The sequence below is a fragment of the Vanellus vanellus genome (genome assembly GCF_965231255.1).
Source record: "Vanellus vanellus genome assembly, chromosome: 1".
Taxonomy (NCBI): domain Eukaryota; kingdom Metazoa; phylum Chordata; class Aves; order Charadriiformes; family Charadriidae; genus Vanellus; species Vanellus vanellus.
Window position 1 is genome coordinate 139,958,123 of NC_138905.1, and position 21,590 is coordinate 139,979,712.

At 41.7% G+C, this 21,590-nt stretch overlaps 1 protein-coding gene across 1 annotated transcript in view; it reads left to right on the forward strand.

Moving 5' to 3' along the window:
* Nucleotides 1–237: 237 nt before the first annotated feature.
* The window catches only part of MID1 (midline 1), a gene marked incomplete at its 3' end in the record, with an annotated part of 117,279 nt that continues 95,926 nt past the window's right edge, over nt 238–21,590 (forward strand). The window contains exons 1-2 of the mRNA XM_082497104.1: nt 238–317; nt 14,690–15,405. Of these exons, the coding sequence (XP_082353230.1) occupies nt 14,746–15,405 (660 nt within the window). The 5' untranslated portion in view covers nt 238–317; nt 14,690–14,745. The remainder of the gene's footprint in view (nt 318–14,689; nt 15,406–21,590) is intronic.

Consider the following 21,590-nt stretch of genomic DNA (forward strand, 5'->3'; position numbering starts at 1 on the left):
GGCTGGCCCTTGGGAGGGAGAGGAGGCATTTAGCTGTGGGCGCAGCACGAAGGGCTGGCTTTGGGAGCGCTGGATCCTGGCGGAGGCAGTTAGGTGGAGCGGGTTTTCCTGCAATTGTAGGGGAGATTTTCCTGTTGTGTTTCGGCCGTGACTGTCTCGCAGTTGCAGACACGGTCACCGCTGCCACAGGATTACTGGGACGGTGGTGGCTGCTAGTGCCTGTCCTGGCTGGGCTGCCGGTGCTTTCCGAGAGGGTCAGCGTGGTCCCTGTCTCCGCAGCAATGTTGCAGCCAGAAGATGTAGGGCGGGATCCAGCGGTGGGTATGCGGCTGGTTGGCTTCTCGGGAGCTGGAGCCGATGCGTATGTTTAGGCTTGCCATTGCAAGTAGTTTAGGAAGGATTTTATAATGCGTTTAGCAGTCGTAAGGGAGGAGCTGAGGTTTGTTCCGTTGCTGTGACAAATTATCTTTTCGGTACTGAAAACTCGGGAAGAAAAGGGAAATTTTTTAGCAGAGATTATTTTTCGTCTTGTGTTTTCAAACAAGGGCTTATTGTTGTCTTGTTAGTTGTCATAAAACTAGTAAGAGAGATAAAGGGGGTGTTAGCATCTTCATACTGTTAACAACATCTGGAACATTATAGTTCTGTTTTAAAAATAACAGATGAAGGCTGAGATACATGTTTACATGAGAAGAATGAAAAAAATATGGTCATTCCCTGAAGCCTGCTCCACTCCTTGTGCAAAGTCTTTCAAATCCCGTTTATTTATGTGTAACTGATGAAGTTACATAACCTAAAGTGAAGACATGTTTAAGTATGATGGCCGAGAGATGATGTTTTTTCAAAGGATGTACTTTTTGGCACCAGTATGCTCAGAGTGATGGTCTGATCACTACCGTTATTTTTCTATGCAAGTTCTGTATCCACAAAAGCCCACAAAACGCGCCATACATTTAAGAGGATGAGAAGCATGTATAGTCCACAGGTACAGAATTTCTAACGTGATTTTCCCAGTACAATATTTCAAGCTGAGCAATTGTCTGAGAAGATAAGCTGACATTCAGTCAAATTTTAAAGTAGATATTTAACAAGGTCCTGGAAAAAAAAGCTTGAGGCTGGAGGTTGTGCAGATGCATGCCAGTAATTCTTTCACGAGTGCTATTCTCTTTATTACAGTAACAGTGACCTGCTTGCTAGCTGACAGGAAACGTACAATTTATTCTAGTTTTTTGAGATAAACTGTGAGGTTTTACATGTTGTTGATGAGGAATGTCTCACAGGGATGTAATTAAGCTACTGTTTTCTCTTTCCATCCTATCTTAAAAGCTACTAAGCTATTTTGTAAGTGACGTTGAGAATCTTTTACTTGAGAGGTCTGTCTGGGGTAATGGTACAGTTTTTCAGAAGCAATTGCTCATTTTAGCTGTCTTTTCCTACTCCCTTTTGGGATGTTCTGAAGACTGTCTGCAGGACAATTAATTTGAGGATGTCAAGTAAACTAGTAAGTAGTCCAACCAAACTAGTAAGTAGTCCAACCACCTATAGCCAATGGACCCTTCTCGCGTGCATGTGTTTGGCAGAAGACTTAGCCATAGCCAGGTAGTTAAAAAGCACTTTCCATTCATTTCATGAGGCTACTCAGCAAGGCCTTTCCCGAGGCACAGATGAAGAGCTGTAGGAACCAAACACCACCCACATCTCAGGGCTGGAGGCAACTGGGACTTTAGGCAATGAAGGCACTGTGTAGTAACAGCTCAAAAAGACAATATTTTCACTTTGACGGAGTGGTCTTAAATTTAATACTGGATCTTCTGGCTGTTGTACAGCTTTCTGGTTGATGTCAAATGAAGCACAGGTAAATTGGATAATTTTTTCTTATCACTTCACTAGCTGAATTAGAAACTGGTATTACCTGGTTTCCTAACTTACTTCGGCTCCCAGATCATCTCTCTGGTCATCAGTCGGGTTTAAAAAGACTAGCGCTATTTACCACTTCAGATTCTAAGCTGCAAATTACATTGCTGATACAATGCAGCCCTTTGCTGCTTCTAATTTCTTAGCTTGAAGCAATGGAGTTTTGCCACACTGTGGTTACTAAAAACCTGTGAGGCGAGACTATGTGGCTGTGGTTAATGACTGGTTTGTCTCAGGTCTTCAAAAAGTCTTTAAAGGATAACATTCTTAAAGGATGTAAATGCATAAAAGAAAATATTTGAGATCACCAGGGTTTATTGTGGTATGTTTCTGTTAAGTAACACTTTCTCAAGAAATAAAATACGTGTGGGCGTGCCTCTGGCAAGCACTAAAGCATTACTGGTTCTTTGCAAAAAGCACGAGCTGACATGACTTAGAAAGTCCTGAAGAGAGGTTAAGTGGAAACTTGCCACCTTCTTAGGATTTAGCTTTATTAGCAAGGAATAAAGACTAAGACTTTGCATCTCATAGGGAGTGAGGGGTGGTACCTCACTGAACAGGCTGAGTTGGGATGCCAAACCCTTGAGTGTTTAGGGGCAGAACAGCCGGCTCTTGTTAACCACCACATACAACTCTGTACTTCTTTCTCTTCTCAGTTGATTTTGCTGCTTTCATTTTGGGTCCTCGTCTGTCGGGGTCAGAATTTTTACTCATGCACTATTTTACTCATGCACTAACCATTTGGGGGTTAGTTGGGTTAATATTGCCATTTGGTAGTGCCAAGCAACCTGAGGAGAGGACTGGTCAAGTGGTTACTACGCTCCTTGGTATTGTGAGTGGGAGAAACTTAACCCTTTGAAGCCTGTTAGAGAGCTGCGGTGGGACGGCAGAAAGGACAGGGATGAACAGTTGGAAGGACAAGAGTCTTGCACCTGTTTCGTGTTCTGCAGTATAGGAAGGAAAGTTACTATTTTGTCAGAAAACGATGAATAAAATACAGACGTTGAAGTTAGGTTTGTCATGCCAAGCAAGCTGGTCGTAAGACTTAGTGCAGACCCCATTGCATCTGGTTCTGGGGAATTGTCTGCGTGCCTTTCCCATGCAGCAGGGACCAGAACCGTCTGGATCCAGAAAAATTCCCACTCAGTAGTGTCAGCTGGAAACGGGTTGCTTTGGGATCATTCTGCAACTCAATTCAGTTTTCTGTGTATCCTCTTGGATCTTTAAATACAGAAAATTATAGAAATGAGGCACATTGGAAGACAATTATTGGAACCAAATTTGACTAAACAAGTGATTGATGAGCTCATAAGAATAACAGAGAATAGATGTAGATTCTCCATTTTCTTTTTTTAAAGCTCAAGAGCACTGGGAATAGTTGCTTGTTATTTGATGTAGTCTTAATTTCTTATGTTCTGAAGTTCCATTATACCTGGAATGAAATAAGCATATCTAGAAGGCACAGATCTCTTAATCCTAAAGATAATCTAAAATAGTTTAAATTACATGCCTTTAGAGATGCCTGTTTCTTTCTATTGACTACCAAAGGACCCTACAGACACCAGATTAGATGAATGTCACGCTCTGTGTTTAGGAACCACTCTGCAGCAAGAGAGAGGAATTGCTACTTCTGCTAGTGATTTGCTACAGGGTATTGGCAGATCTCTGTTCTGGTCTACAGGGCCAAAGAATGCTCCTAAAATCATCCTGCTAATGGAGAACTGGAGCCTAGTACCCCAAGGTGGGGTGGAAGAAGCATGCTCATGGTGGCCTGGTGACACCAGTAGGATGGGAAATGTCTCAGAGCAGTCCCTGGGGACTGGTGAGGGCTCGCATGAGTGTTCTGCTCCCCAAATGAAGGAGCAGCCCTGCTGGTTCCCATTTTGTTATTCCTGGGCCCAGGAAGCCTGAGCTGGATGGTTCCTGCACCAGTGAAAGAGGTTTCTGTCAGAGGTCTAAAATAGATTACCTTCAGAGCGCAGATATAATTTGTTCCTTGTCCTCCACCCTCCCATGGTTCACAGCTAATTTCCCCTTCTAATTACCTGATTACAATCTTGATTCTTAAATACACCGTTGATCTTATGGAGTTCACTGTACTGAGAGTACAGCAGGCATAAATTAGAAGGAGCTCCTCCATGTTGGACAGTGGGTTTTTTTTGCAATCACTATAATCTCTTTGTAGTCTTTGCAAATGTGCAGAATATAACTCTGAGAATGTGTGTTTGTTCTTTAAAAGAAAAAAAATCTAAAACCTTTTATAGGCTTTTTTAATGATCACATAAGAGCAGCAGCGAGCAGGAGAAGTGAGAAGCTAGCATTGTGTGCCTTGTAATGCGATAGGGATAGCTTTATAAACATAAGGAGCTTTAGTTCATCAAAAGTGCATCTTGCAGGTAGTTTAAATTCAGAGTCCTGTGTGGTAGGTTAGGTCCCACCTTCATAGCTGTTGTAGTTCCTGGGACATTTCCTGCTGCTATTTTAAAGGCAGCCTTTGATAAGCAGGCAGACCTTGGGCTTCTTCCTTGAGAATTTATAATGCCATTATCTAGGTGGAGGTGATGGTTATGAATTTAAGTAGTATTTACGATTCCCTTTACTTAGCTGCAGGAAAAAGGACAACTTTCTGGAAAGAGAATGCAATAATTTCTTTAGGCCACCCTAAGATCTCCCATGAAAACTTGCAGTAGCTTAAAGGCCCGGGTGTTTCCAAGCTGCACTAAATTAGGCATCAGTATGTGTGAACACATATGACTAGAAGGAATGTGCTGAACTATTTCTGGCTATTTCTGGCTATTTCTGTTGCTGTATCATCTGCACTAAAGGTCAGGGAGTACCATGTCACCTAAGGCATTACACAAGTGAAATTCCCAGCTGCGGAGAGGTGAGAGAATTCTAGCTCTACTGTGCAACCAAACCCCTATGAAAACTGATGGTATTTACTGTTTGGGTAAAATAATTTTACTTTCCTTTTTTTTGCAGAGTAGCATCCATCATCTATGAAGCTCTTAGCTTGAAATGAGAGAGGAAAAAATGAGAGGGGATGTTACAGCAATATGTCCCCTCTGGCAAGCTTTCCCAGATATTTGGGGCTGCTCTAGTCATTTTTTCCCATGCTGCCGGTATCCAGGCCAAGATGTGAACCCACTTCCTCAATATTTGTTGTCGTATAGCCAAGATATGCCCCAGAATAAATTTCTCAAATGAAGAACATGAACTTAATTCAAGAGGTTTTGGGAGCAGATGTTCAGCCCAAAATTTGCTAGGAGGTCACTGATGATGCCAGTGGACCTATGCTGATTCACATGTGCTAAAGATTAAACAATCCTTTCCTTTTGCTCCCCTGAAACGTTTAGAGGAAATACTAAATCTTGTGTCTAAAGAATGTAAAGCTACAAGAGTTGGAAGAATATAAAAAATAAAGGTCCAAAAGCATTCCAAATGTATACTAGTACAGATTTATGTATACATGTGAAATACTGTATCTAATAATAAAGATAATGTTAAATCAGCTATTTATTGATTGCATTGGGATTTACAAGACATGATTTTCTTTTTCTTGCCTGTTAGCTTTTGAGGCTTAGTTATTGTTTTAGCTCCCATGAGACGGAATATGTGATGTTATGCCAAAGACCTTAATTCTCTGAGATGTTCTTATCTCACTGAATAACATACAGGATTCGGCTTTTTGAAAATATATTCTCCTACTAGCACATGTTTAAACTGGAGAGAGATGTTGTCTAGGCTTTACATCACTACAGACAGCATAGCAGATTGCTTTTGCTGTATTAATATCCTTTAAATGTTGCAAACATCTATTTCAACATCATGGAAACACTGCGTTTAACTTCTGGGCAAGGCAGCTAATCATTCTTCTGTCAGTGAAAATGCATGACAAGGATGAACTAGTCATTTTCTTTTATGCTGAGTATTTGTTTTTGCATATCAGGAGCTCTTGAACAGCACTGTCCTTTGAATATTTATTAATTTGCACTGCTTTGAGAAAAAACAGTGGGAAAACAAATATTTGCTTGCTTCGAGGTGTGCGCGCAGCTTGCTTTCTTCAGCTTTATAGAAGTTTTCATTAAACATTTCTAATGAAAAAAATCTGAGTTTGGATTATTAGGTCCTTTTATGCTACTTACAAAAATTACACTACTTACATCTCACTAGCTGGGCTGCTAGCAATTACTAGCATCACGAGTACTCATAGATTTCAATGTCTGTGCTGCAGAAGGTAAAAGCTGTAATGGATCTGGGACAAACTGGGCTATGAAGCAGTCCATTGGTTTAATCACATGTGAAATGCTTATTGAATGCGATGTGAAACAATCACATTCTCTTGTTGGAAGGAAAAGTTGTTCCCAAGACAGTTTTGTGTATATCCCAGAACAGGATAGAAAATGGCAAAAAGAACAGGATTTTCTTTTTTTTTCTTTTTTTTAAAGCTAACAGAAGAAATTGCAAGTGGTTTTTTTATTGCCCATAACACATTTTATGACAAGAATGTAAATTTAAAATTTTCCTTTTATAATGCACTTAAGAGAAAACTACAGTTGTGTATTATGATAGTAGCTTGCTTAACCACTTGCTGTATTTATTCAGGAATATTGTGTGTGTTGACTGGTATGCTTCTTATACTATAAATCTAGGATACATATTTATATGCACACACATATGCATGCATACATGCATAACACGTTTTGTTACTTTTCATTCTTACATGTTCGTATTTCATACAAAATTTCATATTCATATAATGGCAGTTTAATAAATTTGATTTTCTAACTGAAAAAGTCAGCAAGTGTGTTCCACAAAAATACTTAATCTTCAAGTGTTTGGTCTTTAATTTAGCCTGTGGTCTTCTGTCCATTTATGAACATTCCTATATATGAAGGACTAAGGGCGAGATAGCCTTACTGTAGTAGGCGTTCAGTAGTAGCCTTAATACAACAAATTGTTAGAAAATATTATTAGGAAAAATTGCTGTTTGAACCTGCTTGGGTGTATTTGTCCATAATTCACCAAAACATGACAAACTGCGATTTTGCCAGAGAGATAACACACCAAGGAATTTTGGAACATGGCACAAGTCCAACTCCTTTGCCCTGTGCTATTTGTTACTTAGAGACTTAAAATTTCCAGAATGGCCTACAGCTCTGTTTCCTCCTTCAATGTCACTGAGTTCACTACAATTTAAAAGTTCACTGAAACAGCTTTAATTCATACTATAAGCTCCACCTTTACCAGAGTGGAAAGTGAAGCTTCGTAGGACATCTCCTTCCACCACTTTTTCACTCCTGGTAGATTCTCTTCTCACCTTCCCTGAAGACTGTAGGCGCAGCTGGAATAGAAAAGGAGCAGGGGCAACACATAGAATGCTAAAACATTGCCTGCTAGCTTATTCTAATAGCTAGTGATTTATTCTGCATGGGGAGAATTCTGTGTTGTTTTACTGACAAAAAGTGACCTCGGTATACTGGAATTTTCGATACATTCATTTTAAGTGTAGTTTTATATTTCAGGCATTTTACTTCAGACATTACATTAACACTTCAGAAATACCATGTTCTGGCTTGAATGTACCGAGTTAAGGTGAAGAATGTTCTTCGGCAATATCACACTGTAATTACTTTGTTAATACAACAAATATAAATAATTATCAATATTATCGATCATCTAGTTAACACCAATGAAAAACAGATAAATGTTAAGTCCATGTCAGGTCACCAGTCACCTCTCTGGTGAGTATTACTAGTTAGACTGAAATGTCCTATCCACATCCAACTTTAAAGAAAGCTGCTAGCTTTTTGAAGTATTTTATTACTGTAACATCACCAGGTCCTACGGTATTACTGCTGGATGTTTTTCTTTTTCCCAAGGAGGTTAGCAGAATAATTGTTTTGGACTTTAGCTGCAATTTTCTGATTGTTTGGGTGCAGAAAGAGCGCTAGCCTGTGTGTACAGGAGGCATATGGGGGTATTTACCATGAGAACAGCTCCACGTAGCAATGTGTGGTTTGCAATACCTTTCATAGAATTGTAGAATCATAGAATGGTTTGAGTTGGAAAGGACCTTAAAGATCATCTAGTTCCAATCACCTTGCCAGGGGCAGCAGCACTTCCCACTAGACCACATTGCCCGAAGCCCCATCCAACCTGGCCTTGAATACTTCCATGGATGGGGCCTCTATGACTTCCCTAGGCAACCTGTTCCAGTGCCTTACCACCCTGGTAATAAGGAATTTCTTCCTAATATCTAATCTAAATCTACCCTTTTTCTGTTTGAAACCATTACCCCTTGTCCTATCACTACACTCTGATAAAGAGTCCCTCCTCATCTTTCCTGTAGGCTGAACAACCCCAACTCTCTCAGCCTGTCCTCACAGGAGGAATGCTGCAGCCCTCTGGCCATCTTTGTGGCCCTCCTCTGCACTTGCTCCAACAGGTCCATGTCTTTGCTGTGTTGGGGGCTCCAGAGCTGTACACAGTAGTCCAGGTGGGATCTCACAAGAGTGGAGTAAAGGGGCAGAATCACCTCCTTCGACCTGCTGGCCTTGCCTCTTTTGATGCAGCCCAAAATGCGGTTGGCTTTCTGGACTGCAAGCGCACATTGCCAGCTCATGTTGAGCTACTCATCAACCAAGCACATTAAACTCAGCACTTGCCAGTGAAGACCTGGGCAAAAGTCATTGACTACCTCAGCCTTCTCCATATCCCAGATAACTAGATGTCCTGTTTCTTTCTGGAGAGGGCTCACATTTTCCCTAGTCTTCCTTTTATCATTGGCATACCTGTAGAAACTTTTCTTGTTGCCCTTGACGTCCCTGGCCAGATTTAATTCTATGAGGGCTTTAGCTTTCCTAACCTGATCCCTGGCCGCTTGGACAATTTCTCTGTATTCCTCTCAGGCTACCTGTCCTTGCTTCCACCCTCTGTAGGCTTCCTTTCTGTGTTTGAGTTTGTCCAAGAGCTCCTTGTTCATCCATGCAGGCATCATGATGTTTTTGCTAGAACCATAGAATGGTTTAGGTTGGAAGGGACCTTGAAGATCATCGAGTTCCAACCCACCTGTCATAGGCAGGGACACCTCCCACTAGACCAGGTTGCCCAGGGCCACATCCAGCCTGGCCTTGAACACCTCCAGGGATGGGTCTCAACAACCTCTCTGGGCAACCTTCCTAATGTTTCTTCCTAATATTTAAACTAAACCTGCCCTCTTCCAGATTAAAGCCATTCCCCCTCGTCCTATCACTACATGCCCTAGTAAAAAGTCCTTCCCCAGCTCTCCTGTAGGCCCCCTTTAGGTACTGGACGGCCACAATAAGATCTCCCCGGAGCCTTCTCTTCTCCAGGCTGAACAGCCCCAACTCTTTCAGCCTCTCCTCATAGGAGAGGTGCTCCAGCTCTCGGATCATCCTCGTGGCTGTCCTCTGGACATGCTCCAGCACGTCCATGTCCTTCTTATGCTGGGGACTCCAGAGCTGGATGCAGTACTCCAGGTGGGGTCTCGCGAGAGTGGAGTAGAGGGGCAGGATCACCTCCTTTGACCTGCTGGCCACACTTCTGATGCAGCCCAGGATACGGTTGGCCTTCTGGGCTGCGATCGCACATTGCTGGCTCATGTTGAGCTTCTCATCAATCAGCACCCCCAGGTCCTTCTCCTCAGGGCTGCTCTCCAGCCATTCCCCGCCGAGCCTGTATTTGGGCTTGGGATTGCCCCGACCCAGATGTAGGACCTTGCACTTGGCCTAGTTGAAGTGCATGAGGTTGGCTTGGGCCCACCTCCCCAGCCTGTCCAGGTCCCTCTGGATGGCATCCCTCCCCTCCAGCGTGTCAAACAGCACTCGACCCCACTGTCCATGTCGCTGACAAAGATGTTGAACAGTACAGGTCCCAGTACCGACCCCTGAGGAATGCCACTCGTCACTGCTCTCCACTTGGACATCGAGCCATTGACCACAACTCTTTGAGTGCAACCGTCCAGCCAGTTCCTTATCCACCGAGTGGTCCGTTTGTTGAATCCATGTCTCTCCAATTTAGAGACCAGGATATTGCGTGGGATGGTGTCAAACGCTTTACACAAGTCCAGGTAGATGACATCAGTTGGTCTTCCCTTATCCACTGCTGCTGTAACCCCTTTGTAGAAAGCCACCAAATTTGTCAGGCATGACTTGCCCTTGGTGCAGCCATGCTGGCTGTCATCAGTCACCTCCTTGTTTTCTATGTGCCTCAGCAGAGTTTCCAGGAGGTTTTGCTCCTTGTCAGGCACAGAGGTGAGACTGACTGACCTGTGGTTCTCTGGGTCTTCCATGTCTTCCTTTTTGAAAATAGAGGTTATATTTGCCCTTTGACTTCCTCTTTGTTGGGATGCATCGCTCCTGAGCTTGGAAGAGGTGATCCTTGAATATTAACCACCTTTCTTGGGCCCCTCTTCCCTCCAGGGTTTTATCCCATGGTACTGTGCCAAGCAGATCCCTGAAGAGGTCAAAGTCTGCTCTGTTGAAGTCCAGGGTAGTAAGTTTGGTGTGTGCTCTCCTCTCTGCCCTGAGGATCTTGGAACTCCACCATTTCATGGTCACTGCCCCCAGGGCTGCCCTTGAGCTTCACATTTCCCGCCAGCGCCTCCTTGTTGGTGAGAACAAGATCCAGTATGGCACCGGTCCTTGTTGGCTCCTCTATCACTTTCTAACATCACATGATTTCTTCAGAATATAGAAGTGTGTTGCTTCCTGTGAGGATGTGCTTACAGTTCTGGTTCATGGAAGTCTCCTCCCACCAACACCACCAAGGTATTTTTATCCTGCTGCTTCTATATACTGCTTTCTGTACTTAAAGCATAGAGATCATCCATAACACTGGCATTCCTAGCAATGAAAAATCAGAAGTCAGCCTTCAGTCAGCCCTAGGATGATTTCAGGGCCACCACATCACCAGATTTTCCTATAAATAGTAATGTTTCGAAGAGTTATGAGTTGCATATTTTATGTCCTCCTCAGGAAAATTATTTTTGGTCTTTGGTTACTAGGGTCTCATTGAGATCAATGGGAACAGTCTTCTGGACTTCGGTACTCTCTCTGATCCGTAATTTTTCAAGTATAAAAGAAATGGAAGCATTTTTGCAGCATAGCGTTTCATCCAGTTATGAAACAGCTTGACAGATCTATTCAGCTCTACCAGCAGTTAACATACTGAAATTTATCTAGTTCCGTTTTAGTTTTAATTTCTGTTCTGTCTCTACTTCTGTGCAACTGAAGGCAGTAATACAACCTGCAAAATATGTCATGCTTAAAACAAGCGGTACAAAGATGCTAATTCCACTAGGGTTAGTAGAAGTTTGCCAGGAACTACAGTGAGATTGGGATTTCATTTACTGCATTGCTTACCACATATTGCATAACTAATCCTTATGTGCTGGGGAGAAGCCAGCTCCAAAGTTACTTAAGTACATTTTTGATTTTTAAATAACACTTGTCTTTTGACAATCACTTTTACTTTGATATCTGTTCTTAAAACCACCTCGTGGGTAGAAAAATAATACTACTCATTTCACTGACATTTTGGTAATAGTATAATTTTCTGCCAGTAATTTCATATTTTTCCAAATATAAAATTATGTACTCAAAATTCCTTCTTTCCTTTCTGTGTCTGGAGGCTGTCTATGTGGCTTTCCATTTGTGGGCCATGTTGAATATGCAATACAACCATGTGCATATATAAACCATGCGTATTGAGTTTCTGCCTAATCTTCCAGTTGACTGTAGCTATGGACTCTCTACCACTCTCAAGAAAAAAAAAATACCGAAAATGAAACCTTAAGTCAAGGGCCAGTGAGTTTTAAAGATTTTGTAGCTGGATCAGCAGCACACTGTACTTCAGGCACCAACCTAAATGCGGAAGCAGAATTGCAGTTGATTAAAGAGTAATCACTGGATTGCCCAGAAAATATAGCCCTTCTTCAGTGCCTCTTAAAGCATTCATTATTCAGTCCCAGGTGCAGTGTGCTTTGACTTATTAGCAACTGCAAAAGAAAACAGGGAAATGTCATTTTTTGGTTTCTATCAGTGCGCTCAACTTTGATTGCTTTGGAAGATAGGCTCTTATTCCAAGGCGTTTACAATCTAAGATCAGATTTTGGCACCCTTGCTCATGCTGAATAGCATTAGTCAGGGCTGAGCTGCTGCTCATTCAGGTCACATAGATCAGAATTAGTCATCAGTTGAGACGGTGGTGTTCAAACATCTTTCCATGAGGCAGTGATGCCAATGTTTTTCTGCTGCTTTTATCTGTTTATCTGTACCTCTCTTTTATATAAGCACCATAAAAAAACCTTCAGTTAAAAAAAGTGCTTTTGAGCAGAACACTGACCGAATGAAACTGTTTGTCATTCAAAGGATGAGGAGGGATTTTGTACCGAAAGAATAGCACGGCAGAAAGCCCCCTACACCAAGCACAGTCCTAAGAAACAAACCCTAAAGGTTGGCAGGTTTTCACTGGACTGCCAGTAGATGAGCAATGATTTAAAAAGTTTGCCTTTTTAAAATGTTGTCTCCTGCCAACCCCAAATCCCCTTCTCCCATTTCCAGTGCAGCATTCAGCCTGCAGGATAAGTGGATGATGAGGTACACACTTGTGGTGTGGAAGGGATTCAAACAATGTGAATGAGATTTTGATCTTCTGGGACTTCTGTGATACAGAGACTGAAGAGGAGGAAAGACAAACTGGTCTTCATTTGTAGAAATGAAGCATTTTCTGTGCTGTGTGGCTATGGCCGAGGAGAGACGAGGGGAGTTGTCTTCCTGCTTATATCAAATTGCCAGGCCTTTAATTTTGACCAGATGCACCATGCAATTACGGCAGCTGATGGATAGTTACAAATGAATTAATCTTTGGCAAACTGAACTTTATTTCAAGTAAGATCAGCATCACAGAAGACAGAGGAAAGCAAATTTTGCGATGGGATCGGTGCATTTTTGAAATGCTCAGATTTCTTGGCAGAATGAAAGGACGCATTAGTGCAAAGAGGCCAAGTATCCTAATTTCTGAGCATACCTCTGGAACAGACGCCTTGCTGCTCTTCCCGCAGAGCCGGCAGGACTAAATACCAATGGGCAGTCTGAACCTTGCCTCTGTTTGCTGAACTTTCCTTTTTGCTGTGGTTCATATTGAGGTAATAGGTAGCATTCCTGACACTGCCATGGCGCTCCCCACACTAATTGTCACGAAATACAGAAGGTTCAAGCAGGCTCGGTTCCCAAGGCTGCTAATGAGCCCTCAGCTCTCCTCACCCTTAATGAACTAAGGTTTGTTTGTGGGGCATTCTTGTCCGTCCCTCCTTTTCCCTGGCCAGGGGAGGAGGCGAGAGTTCACACAACCGAACAATGACTTTACAGTGTAAAGACGACGCAGCTGTGCCATCTGAAGCCGTCCTCAGTTATGAGCAACAAAGCTTAAATAGATTGTACTGTGAAGAGGTACAGCTCTGTGAGTGTGAAGCATAGCTTTTGCTTCTGCTTCACTGACCCGTCTGCTTGCGGCAGCGACGGGCCCTTGACGGGAGCTTAGGCAGGGAGAGCTGCGCAGGGCGACTCTTTCAAAACCACTCTCTGTAACGCCAAGCGCAGGAAAGGAAGCAAAATGAAGTTTCAGTTGATCTCTTGACGGGGGGGGGGTACTGCTGCGTTCTCCAGAAAATCCCATGCCCTCCATTTAGAAGTCGTTGGTTCCTAATCCCCTTCAGGTGATTAATAAGGCCACTAAAGCGAGCGGTAGTGCCTAAGTTTTAGCAATAGACAGTACTCACCACAAGTGCAAGCACACACACACAACCCCCTAAGCAAATCACTGTCTTACTCTCTAGAGGTGCTGCATGTACTATAGGTTAGGATCATCAGAAATTTGGGCTAAACTACTGTTTATCGTGTATTTCATCTACCTTTCTTCAGGCATTTCGGCTACGGCACTGTGTCATCCTGTGGCTATATTAATCTTTCTGCAAATATGTAGGTGCTATATGTTTGTCCATATATGTACAGGTACACATGCACAAAAATACAGGTGCATATAAATACAGCTACACATGTTCTTGAAATACACAGGAGTATACTAATATACGATATATTCATGATATGTATATATGTAAAAATATCACATGCTTTCCTAGAAACATTATTCCCTGTGAATATTCAGATATATATTTACACAGGAAAACACAAACGTACTCTAAATGCTGTACTCGTGCTATAATAGCAAATGAAAATTTCAATGTGGGAAAATAACTGTTAATTGTAATAGCAGTGAGAGATTTAAGGTTATCAGTTATAATACTCTGGACTAATCCTTCCACAATGCTATACAAAGGTGAAGGTTTTTTTAAAAAAGTTTTACTGGTAGATTAGTGAAAACAAAAGCAGCATCTACAGAAGAAATCTAATTTTTCTGTAATAGGCTGTTTGAAGGTCATCGTTTTGGTTTTTAATAATGCACAGAAACATCTGCTGTTTTCCTCGATCGCATGAGAGAGAAAGGGAAAGAGAAAGAAATTAAGAAGGAGCTTTTCTTTTGCATTCTCAAGTGAACAGAGGCAAGAAAAGAAATAAAGCAGTCCAGGTTTAAATACCTTGATGTGTGCATGTGCAGGTTCAAAACTTTAAATTGCTCTCCCTCCTGGCGTGGTGGGTTGATAGCCCCAGGAGCAATGGCGAAAGTTGACAACCCCCCACGGCTGACCCCTCATGTTCTCTCTCGCCTAATCGAATTTTACGTGTGTTTCCAGATAGCTGATCAGCTTCCCTGGATTTCGCTGACGCCACAGGAAAGCTTTGCCTGAAGATGGAAACACTGGAGTCGGAACTGACCTGCCCTATCTGTCTGGAGCTGTTTGAAGACCCGCTGCTGCTGCCTTGCGCTCACAGCCTCTGCTTCAACTGCGCGCACCGCATTCTGGTCTCCCACTGCGCCACCAACGAGCCGGTGGAGTCAATCACCGCCTTCCAGTGCCCGACCTGCCGCTATGTCATCACCCTCAGCCAGCGTGGTCTAGACGGGCTCAAGCGCAACGTCACCCTGCAGAACATCATCGACAGGTTTCAGAAAGCCTCGGTCAGCGGGCCCAATTCCCCCAGCGAGACCCGCCGGGAGCGGGCGTTCGATAGCAACAGCATGTCGTCCTGCGAGAAGGTCCTCTGCCAGTTCTGCGACCAGGACCCTGCCCAGGAGGCAGTGAAAACCTGCGTTACCTGCGAGGTGTCCTACTGCGAGGAGTGCCTGAAAGCCACTCACCCCAACAAGAAGCCCTTCACCGGCCATCGTCTCATCGAGCCCATCCCGGACTCTCACATCAGGGGATTAATGTGCTTGGAGCACGAGGATGAGAAAGTTAATATGTACTGCGTGACCGACGACCAGTTAATCTGTGCCTTGTGTAAACTGGTCGGGCGACACCGTGACCATCAGGTGGCAGCTTTAAGTGAGCGCTATGACAAGCTAAAGGTTAGTGCTACCTATCGGCCTTTATAGTCACGCAGCATATAGTTGGGAAGGAAAGTCCCCTTTGGTTGCATGCTAAATTCCTCATTTGGGCAGGGGTTGGGAAAGGGAGGTGTGCGTTCTCTAATCAGATGAGATACACATACAGATCTATACTTGCATTTGCTCATCACCGTTGAAAAGGTGTCGGATTTTGCGTAAGGAAAGGTTCCTCAGTTGTGCTTTGCTTCCTCTAGAGCTATCATAAGGAATATGCAGCATGTACTACTGTTTAGGTGAATTTTCTTATCTACCTTCAGCTTTATTTGTGGCAGCTGGCAAGGTTTAGCGCTGACTGCACGCACACAGGGGCTGATTGAAATGTCAGGCATTCTTTGCGTACGCTCCGCTGTTGATTATTTTTCATTTGGTCGCTTTCATTGTGAAAAGAGCTTTGCAACACTGCTAACAGGCGATGCATTTATCCGTGCCGGCTTCAGGGATGCCAGCTGCCCGCCCAGCCAGGGAAACCGAATGCCAGCTCTGCTCTTCTCGCGCTGCCTCCCACCCGGGCTCGCAGGCGGCGCAGTCCTGGAAACAAAACCGAAATTGTTTCTGAGTTTCTTGCGGCATTTCCACAGTTCGGTGAGCTTCCGCCACACGCCTTTGCCGGGTAGCCAGGGGGCTCCGGCATCCCCTTGGCCCCGCGCAGGATGCCCTGGGGCGGGTGGCGGTGGGCAGCCAGGTCACAGGGTGCTCCGGTGGCTCTCCAGGCTGCCGGCAGAGGCACAGCTCCCGCTGAACAGTGAGGCCACTGCGAGTGGCCTCCCACCCATCTGGCTTCACGTCCCTCTCATGCCCATTTGGGTGCTGCCGCAGAGCAAAGGCAGGAATTAAGCACCCCACACTTCCCTGCACCCACTCACCCAAGACGGTCTGCGTGTGCTGGTGCATGGCTTGAGGAGGGAAGGGGTTAAAGATGGACTGCCATTGAGAAATCACAAGCGTGGAGATGATATGCCAGCCTTCCCACGCAGAATTTCAGAGGTGGAAATAGAAACTGAATTAATAGGTTTAACTAACTGAGAGGGTTTTTCTCAAATACCTGCAGACAATGATAAGTGGCTGCACATGTCTGGGATAACTTTATGTGAGCGCGTGTAAAACCTGCACCCACACGCTGTGTGGATTTTGTGCCTCTGTGCACATGCAAACATGCAGGTCATATTCTCTGATTGTAGTAACATAATGGAAGATGCTTCTTCACCTGGACCGGACAGCTTCCTTTCGTCTCTTAAAGACTTTTGTATTTACTAAGGAGGAGTTGTTATTTTTGCTTTCTGACCTGGTTTGTTATTTTAATAGGTAAGAGTTTGGCCATTGATAAAATGGGACATGGACTATAAATGCAAATAGAAGGTGCATGGCCTTACAGTGCTTTTCAGTAACCCAGCAGGTTTATCTCCTTAACAGGTGCTACTGTTTAGTAAGCTAACAGTGTACTGTTTATCAGCTTTATATGAGTAGGAATGCAGTACTTAACATGAAATACCTTCAATATTAAATAGTGGATAAGGATATTTTTGAGGGTGTAAAAAAAATAGTAAACATTTCTCAGTGTTGATGTACGCACATATGTCAAGTCTTGAAAGAAGACTTTAAAAGGCATGTCTCTTGAGATCTTTGACTTCATATTGCAGATAGTTAGGGAAAAAAATGAGGGTAGTTTTGCATGATCTATGACTTTTCTGTGGAAAGATGCCAAAGCAAATTCTGAATGGGTATCTCAGACAGGCAAGTAACATTCACATTAGATGGTACCCAGTCTAGCTAACTTGGCAGAAGCCTAACAGGGTACTTCCCACCAGCCTCCTTGAAGAGTAGTTCAAGTACTAATTTAATGGTTAGCACAGGCCTGGGTCAAATAACTCTTTCCTTATAATGGCAACTCCTATCACTGTTTATAAGATCTGTACAATTCTTTTTTTTTTTGAAGTGTGGACTTTCTTTGTATCTAAACTATCTAAAAGTAGTTTATACAGACAATTATTAGTCTACATGAAATCCAGTTACTATCCTCTCTGTCATGAGGCAGACTATTTCACTTTGCTAATGCCAGTGATGGCATCAGTCATGCTAATTATGCCAGCAGTTATGACACGTTTATACTCTGAGCCCAGGAACAGCAGGCTAGGTGGGTTCCGTCCAGATCCAGCGTCCACTCTCTGTGGACAAGAAGGTAATCTGAAAACCATGTCTTTCTTTTCTTCATGGCATCTTCCGTCCCAGAAATTTGTTCTGGTTTATGTACTGAACTCCGAGAATGAGATTTTCAGGTCAGTAGATTGGCACTTATCCCTCAGGAGTAAAGGAACGATACCTGTTCACACCAGTGTTTGGTAGCTGACGGGCGAGAATTTCAGGTCCATTTTCATGTTCAGGCCTCCTCCTTCGTAAATGGTGTTACAACCTCTTGAGTCACTGGCTCTGCTGCTAAGGTAAATCGTAGGTACAAGCTTGCAGATGGTCTTTGTTAACTTACACATAATGTGCACGTGCTGTTAGCAAATTCAATGTTCAAGTGGATCACAAAATCCCTACCTGAAAAAATGGATTCTTGTTTGCTATATTGCTGCCACAAGTTTTTAAAATACATGGGGTTTGATAGATAGGCTACCTAAACCTTTAGAAAAAATTCTGAAAGAGTGAGCATGCGGTAGCCGATAGTATAGTGGATTCATTCAAAAATGGGTGGTTAATTGTATCTTTAAAAAAGAAAAGCAAAACTGCTTCAAGCGACACTTTCTTTCTTTCTTGTGATTTTTCTTTTTAAATCGACACATTGTTGATGCTAACAACAGCAACTGGTGTTGCTCTGGGTGTCAAGCTATGCTAATTACTTGCATTTTCTTCCAGCGGTGTTACTAATTATTTAAACAATATCTCACCCTTCACTAAGCATAGGACAAAAGATGCCATTACAATCTAGCTCCTTTTGTGGCAAAACCGAAACCCCTTAATTAGGAGTTCTGTACACTTGTCCAACAGAGATGTCTATGCTGAAGCGTGTTTAACAGTCAATGTAACAGAATTGTGGACATCTGAAAATGAGAAAGTGTTTTCCTTTGGCAACTATGGCTCCAACCCTGAGAGGTGCTTTTCTTTCTCAGCTTGTACCGGGGTGGAGGGGGTTGAGGGCACTTGTGTTCTTCCAGGAGCAGTCCTTTCTGGCTTAGTTACGTGATCACATTGTGTACCTTCACGCTTATACTTGTTTCAGTGTTTACAGATTTGGTGTTGGTTTTTTTGTTTGTTTGTTTGTTGTTTTTTTTTTCCAGTAGATCATAGACAGATGCATATTAAAAATGGAAAAATCATAAACCAAGACCAAACCAGAGAAAAGGAAATATCCTGGTGATATGCTGAATTTGTGAGGTGGTGGTTAAACTTGCAGTATAAATTAGAAATAATTTTTAGCTACATAAAAAATGAGAGCTTTAAAAATAGAAGGTGCAAAAGCTTATGCTTAGCCCACCAAATTGCCTCAAAGAAAATGTTTGTGGCTAATTACTTTTGATATTGATTATTTGCTTTTTGTCTTGTTGCAGTGGAAAGTAAAAGACAATTGAAAAGTGTGTTCATTTTTTTTAGAGAAAATTCATAAAATTACCATTTTTCTATAGATGTATTTAGACTCAAGAAAGTGATGAGTGGAAAGATAAGATTAGTTTTGAACAAGAGAGATCTTTATGGGAGAAGATACGAGGTGTGGATGGAAAGATATCACTCATTTAATATTAGCGAATAGCCATGGAGAGCGGTAACAAAAGAGGAAGATCAATGGCAAACCATATTTTTAAATGGTGTAAAGCCAGCATAACTCCATTGAAACAAATGTTTTTACTCACTTTCATATTTACTGAGAATCTGGCCACTGACACATATATTCTGGCCAAAAAAATAATTTCGGCACAATTTCTGTACGGCTTAGTCAAGAACGATCTTTTGTTGAATTGAACTGCTGTAGGTTAGCTGTGGTTCTCCATGTTTTTGTTTGAATCTTATTAGTGCTGACGTGTATTGGGCATGTTTACGAAGGCAGCGCAGCCTTCTGAACGGCACTCAGCAATTCCAGGAACAAAAGGGAGCTTCTTATTTGTGTGGTTTTCACCTAGTTTAGCGCCAGAATCTATACACATCTATCTTTCCTACACTGTTGATTCAGGATGCAAGGATTCGTTTTTCTACGGTGTGTCAATTCAATTACTCGCAAGTATTTTTTCTCGTGGGAAGCAGCCATAAACTGTTTCCACATAGGGAGAATTGCTTTTAATTCTAATAAACCTACTTTGGCTGTCTAAAGGTAGGAGACTTTGTCAACTCCGCAGCTTCTACAAATAGAGCACAAAAATATGTCTGCTTCCCTGCTATGTATATTATGAATTTAAAAACTTTTCATATTTAAAAACCTTTGCAGAGATACTGGCAAAATATGTGTTGAAGCTTTGCAAGTATTTTTATTTGGCATTATTTTGTAGTTGCAGATTGATCATTAATTGGTATACGGTGATACCATAAGAACCCTGCACGTACAAATCTATACTCATACAAACAGTGGGATTGACGATCTGGGAACATTGGTTTCTGGATTTACGTATAAATATATTATGCACATACATATAAATATATGTCTATATAGATTTTATTCATTTTGTGCACATATTTATAGTACTCGTGTTACTCTATAAAGGCAATACTAAATATGTTTGTATGTATGCGTGTGTAGACTTGTCTTTCTAGCATAGAAATACATGTAATTTCTAGTAATGTATAAATTCATGAATATCTAGAATGTTGAATTTGAATAAATACACATATAGCTATATTTTAAGCAAGTATATACAGTTTCATATATATGTTTAGGTCAGCAAAATATATTCGATCACATAGATTTATAAACTACATGTTAATTATTTTACTGTGTATCCATTTTTAATATTCCATGCATATATCTTCTTATGGTAGCTGAATATTTTCACATCTGAATTTATACCTTCCCTGTGTACTCTTAACTTTGCTGACTTTCTATTTAGTGGCAGGTATTTAACTAGCAAAAATCCAACTGCTAAGCAAAGGCATAGTATGTCAGTGTTATAGTGGTATGAGTTATTAAACATTTAGATAAGTGGCACTTTCTTTTACATTGTACCTAATAGATTCAGAGTGTAGAAAGTTACTTTCTATAGTGCCAGTTATGCAGGTTTAACATATAGGCAAAACACTATACCCAACCTGACAAAATGTGGAACTTGTGGACTTTCATTATTATTAGATTATTATTAGATTAGATGTAGCTTGATATTATTATTAGATTATTATTAGATTAGATACTGCTTGACAGATATTTCAGTATATTAATTTTTTATGAAAATAAAATGATGAATGGCACATCTATTAGTATGGAATATTAGCTGATATTACTTAACCCAGAAATAGATGCAAAAAAATAACTAACTGGCTGTGCTTCCGTATTTGCAAAGATCCCAAAATATTAAGTTGTTGGCTGGAAAAAGATCAGTGTCGGAATGAACTATTTTACTACAAAGGTTTTCCAGCTACTCTTATTTCATTACAGTAATATATAAATATTAAGGCAGACTTTACAGTATTCTCTCTTTAGTCTAGTGTTATCTAAAGTGGCTGTGTTTCCTCCATCTGGTATTTCTTTGGTGGAGTTTAGAAGGATAATAGAAAATGTCAATACAGAAATAACAATATTAGTACTTTTGGGGGGAGGTTGTTTGCGGGCATTGGTAAATTTGAGACTGTATTAGCATAGATGGAAGTTCCTCGTGTTTATGACTGTGGATAAGGAACTATGATTTTACAAGAGTTGTCAATACTATGAGATTGTTTTTATTTTATCTACCTAAGATCCTTTAAATAATATAAGCTATAGTTTTTTAACACTTACTTTCATAAATTTAGCAGTTGGCAAGTCTTTCAAAAATGTTTGCACACTACTTATTTCCTTCGATTTTTAGTGGAAATGATGGTGCTGAAGGCATAATCTATTCAGGAAGAACAAGTGAATTAAAAAAAAATTATTATTAACAGTGCAGCATAATTATCTTTGTTCTTATGAATCTGGTTTCCAAGGAAGCCAGACTAGGTATTAAGTAAAGTATATTTTCATACTTTTCCATGGA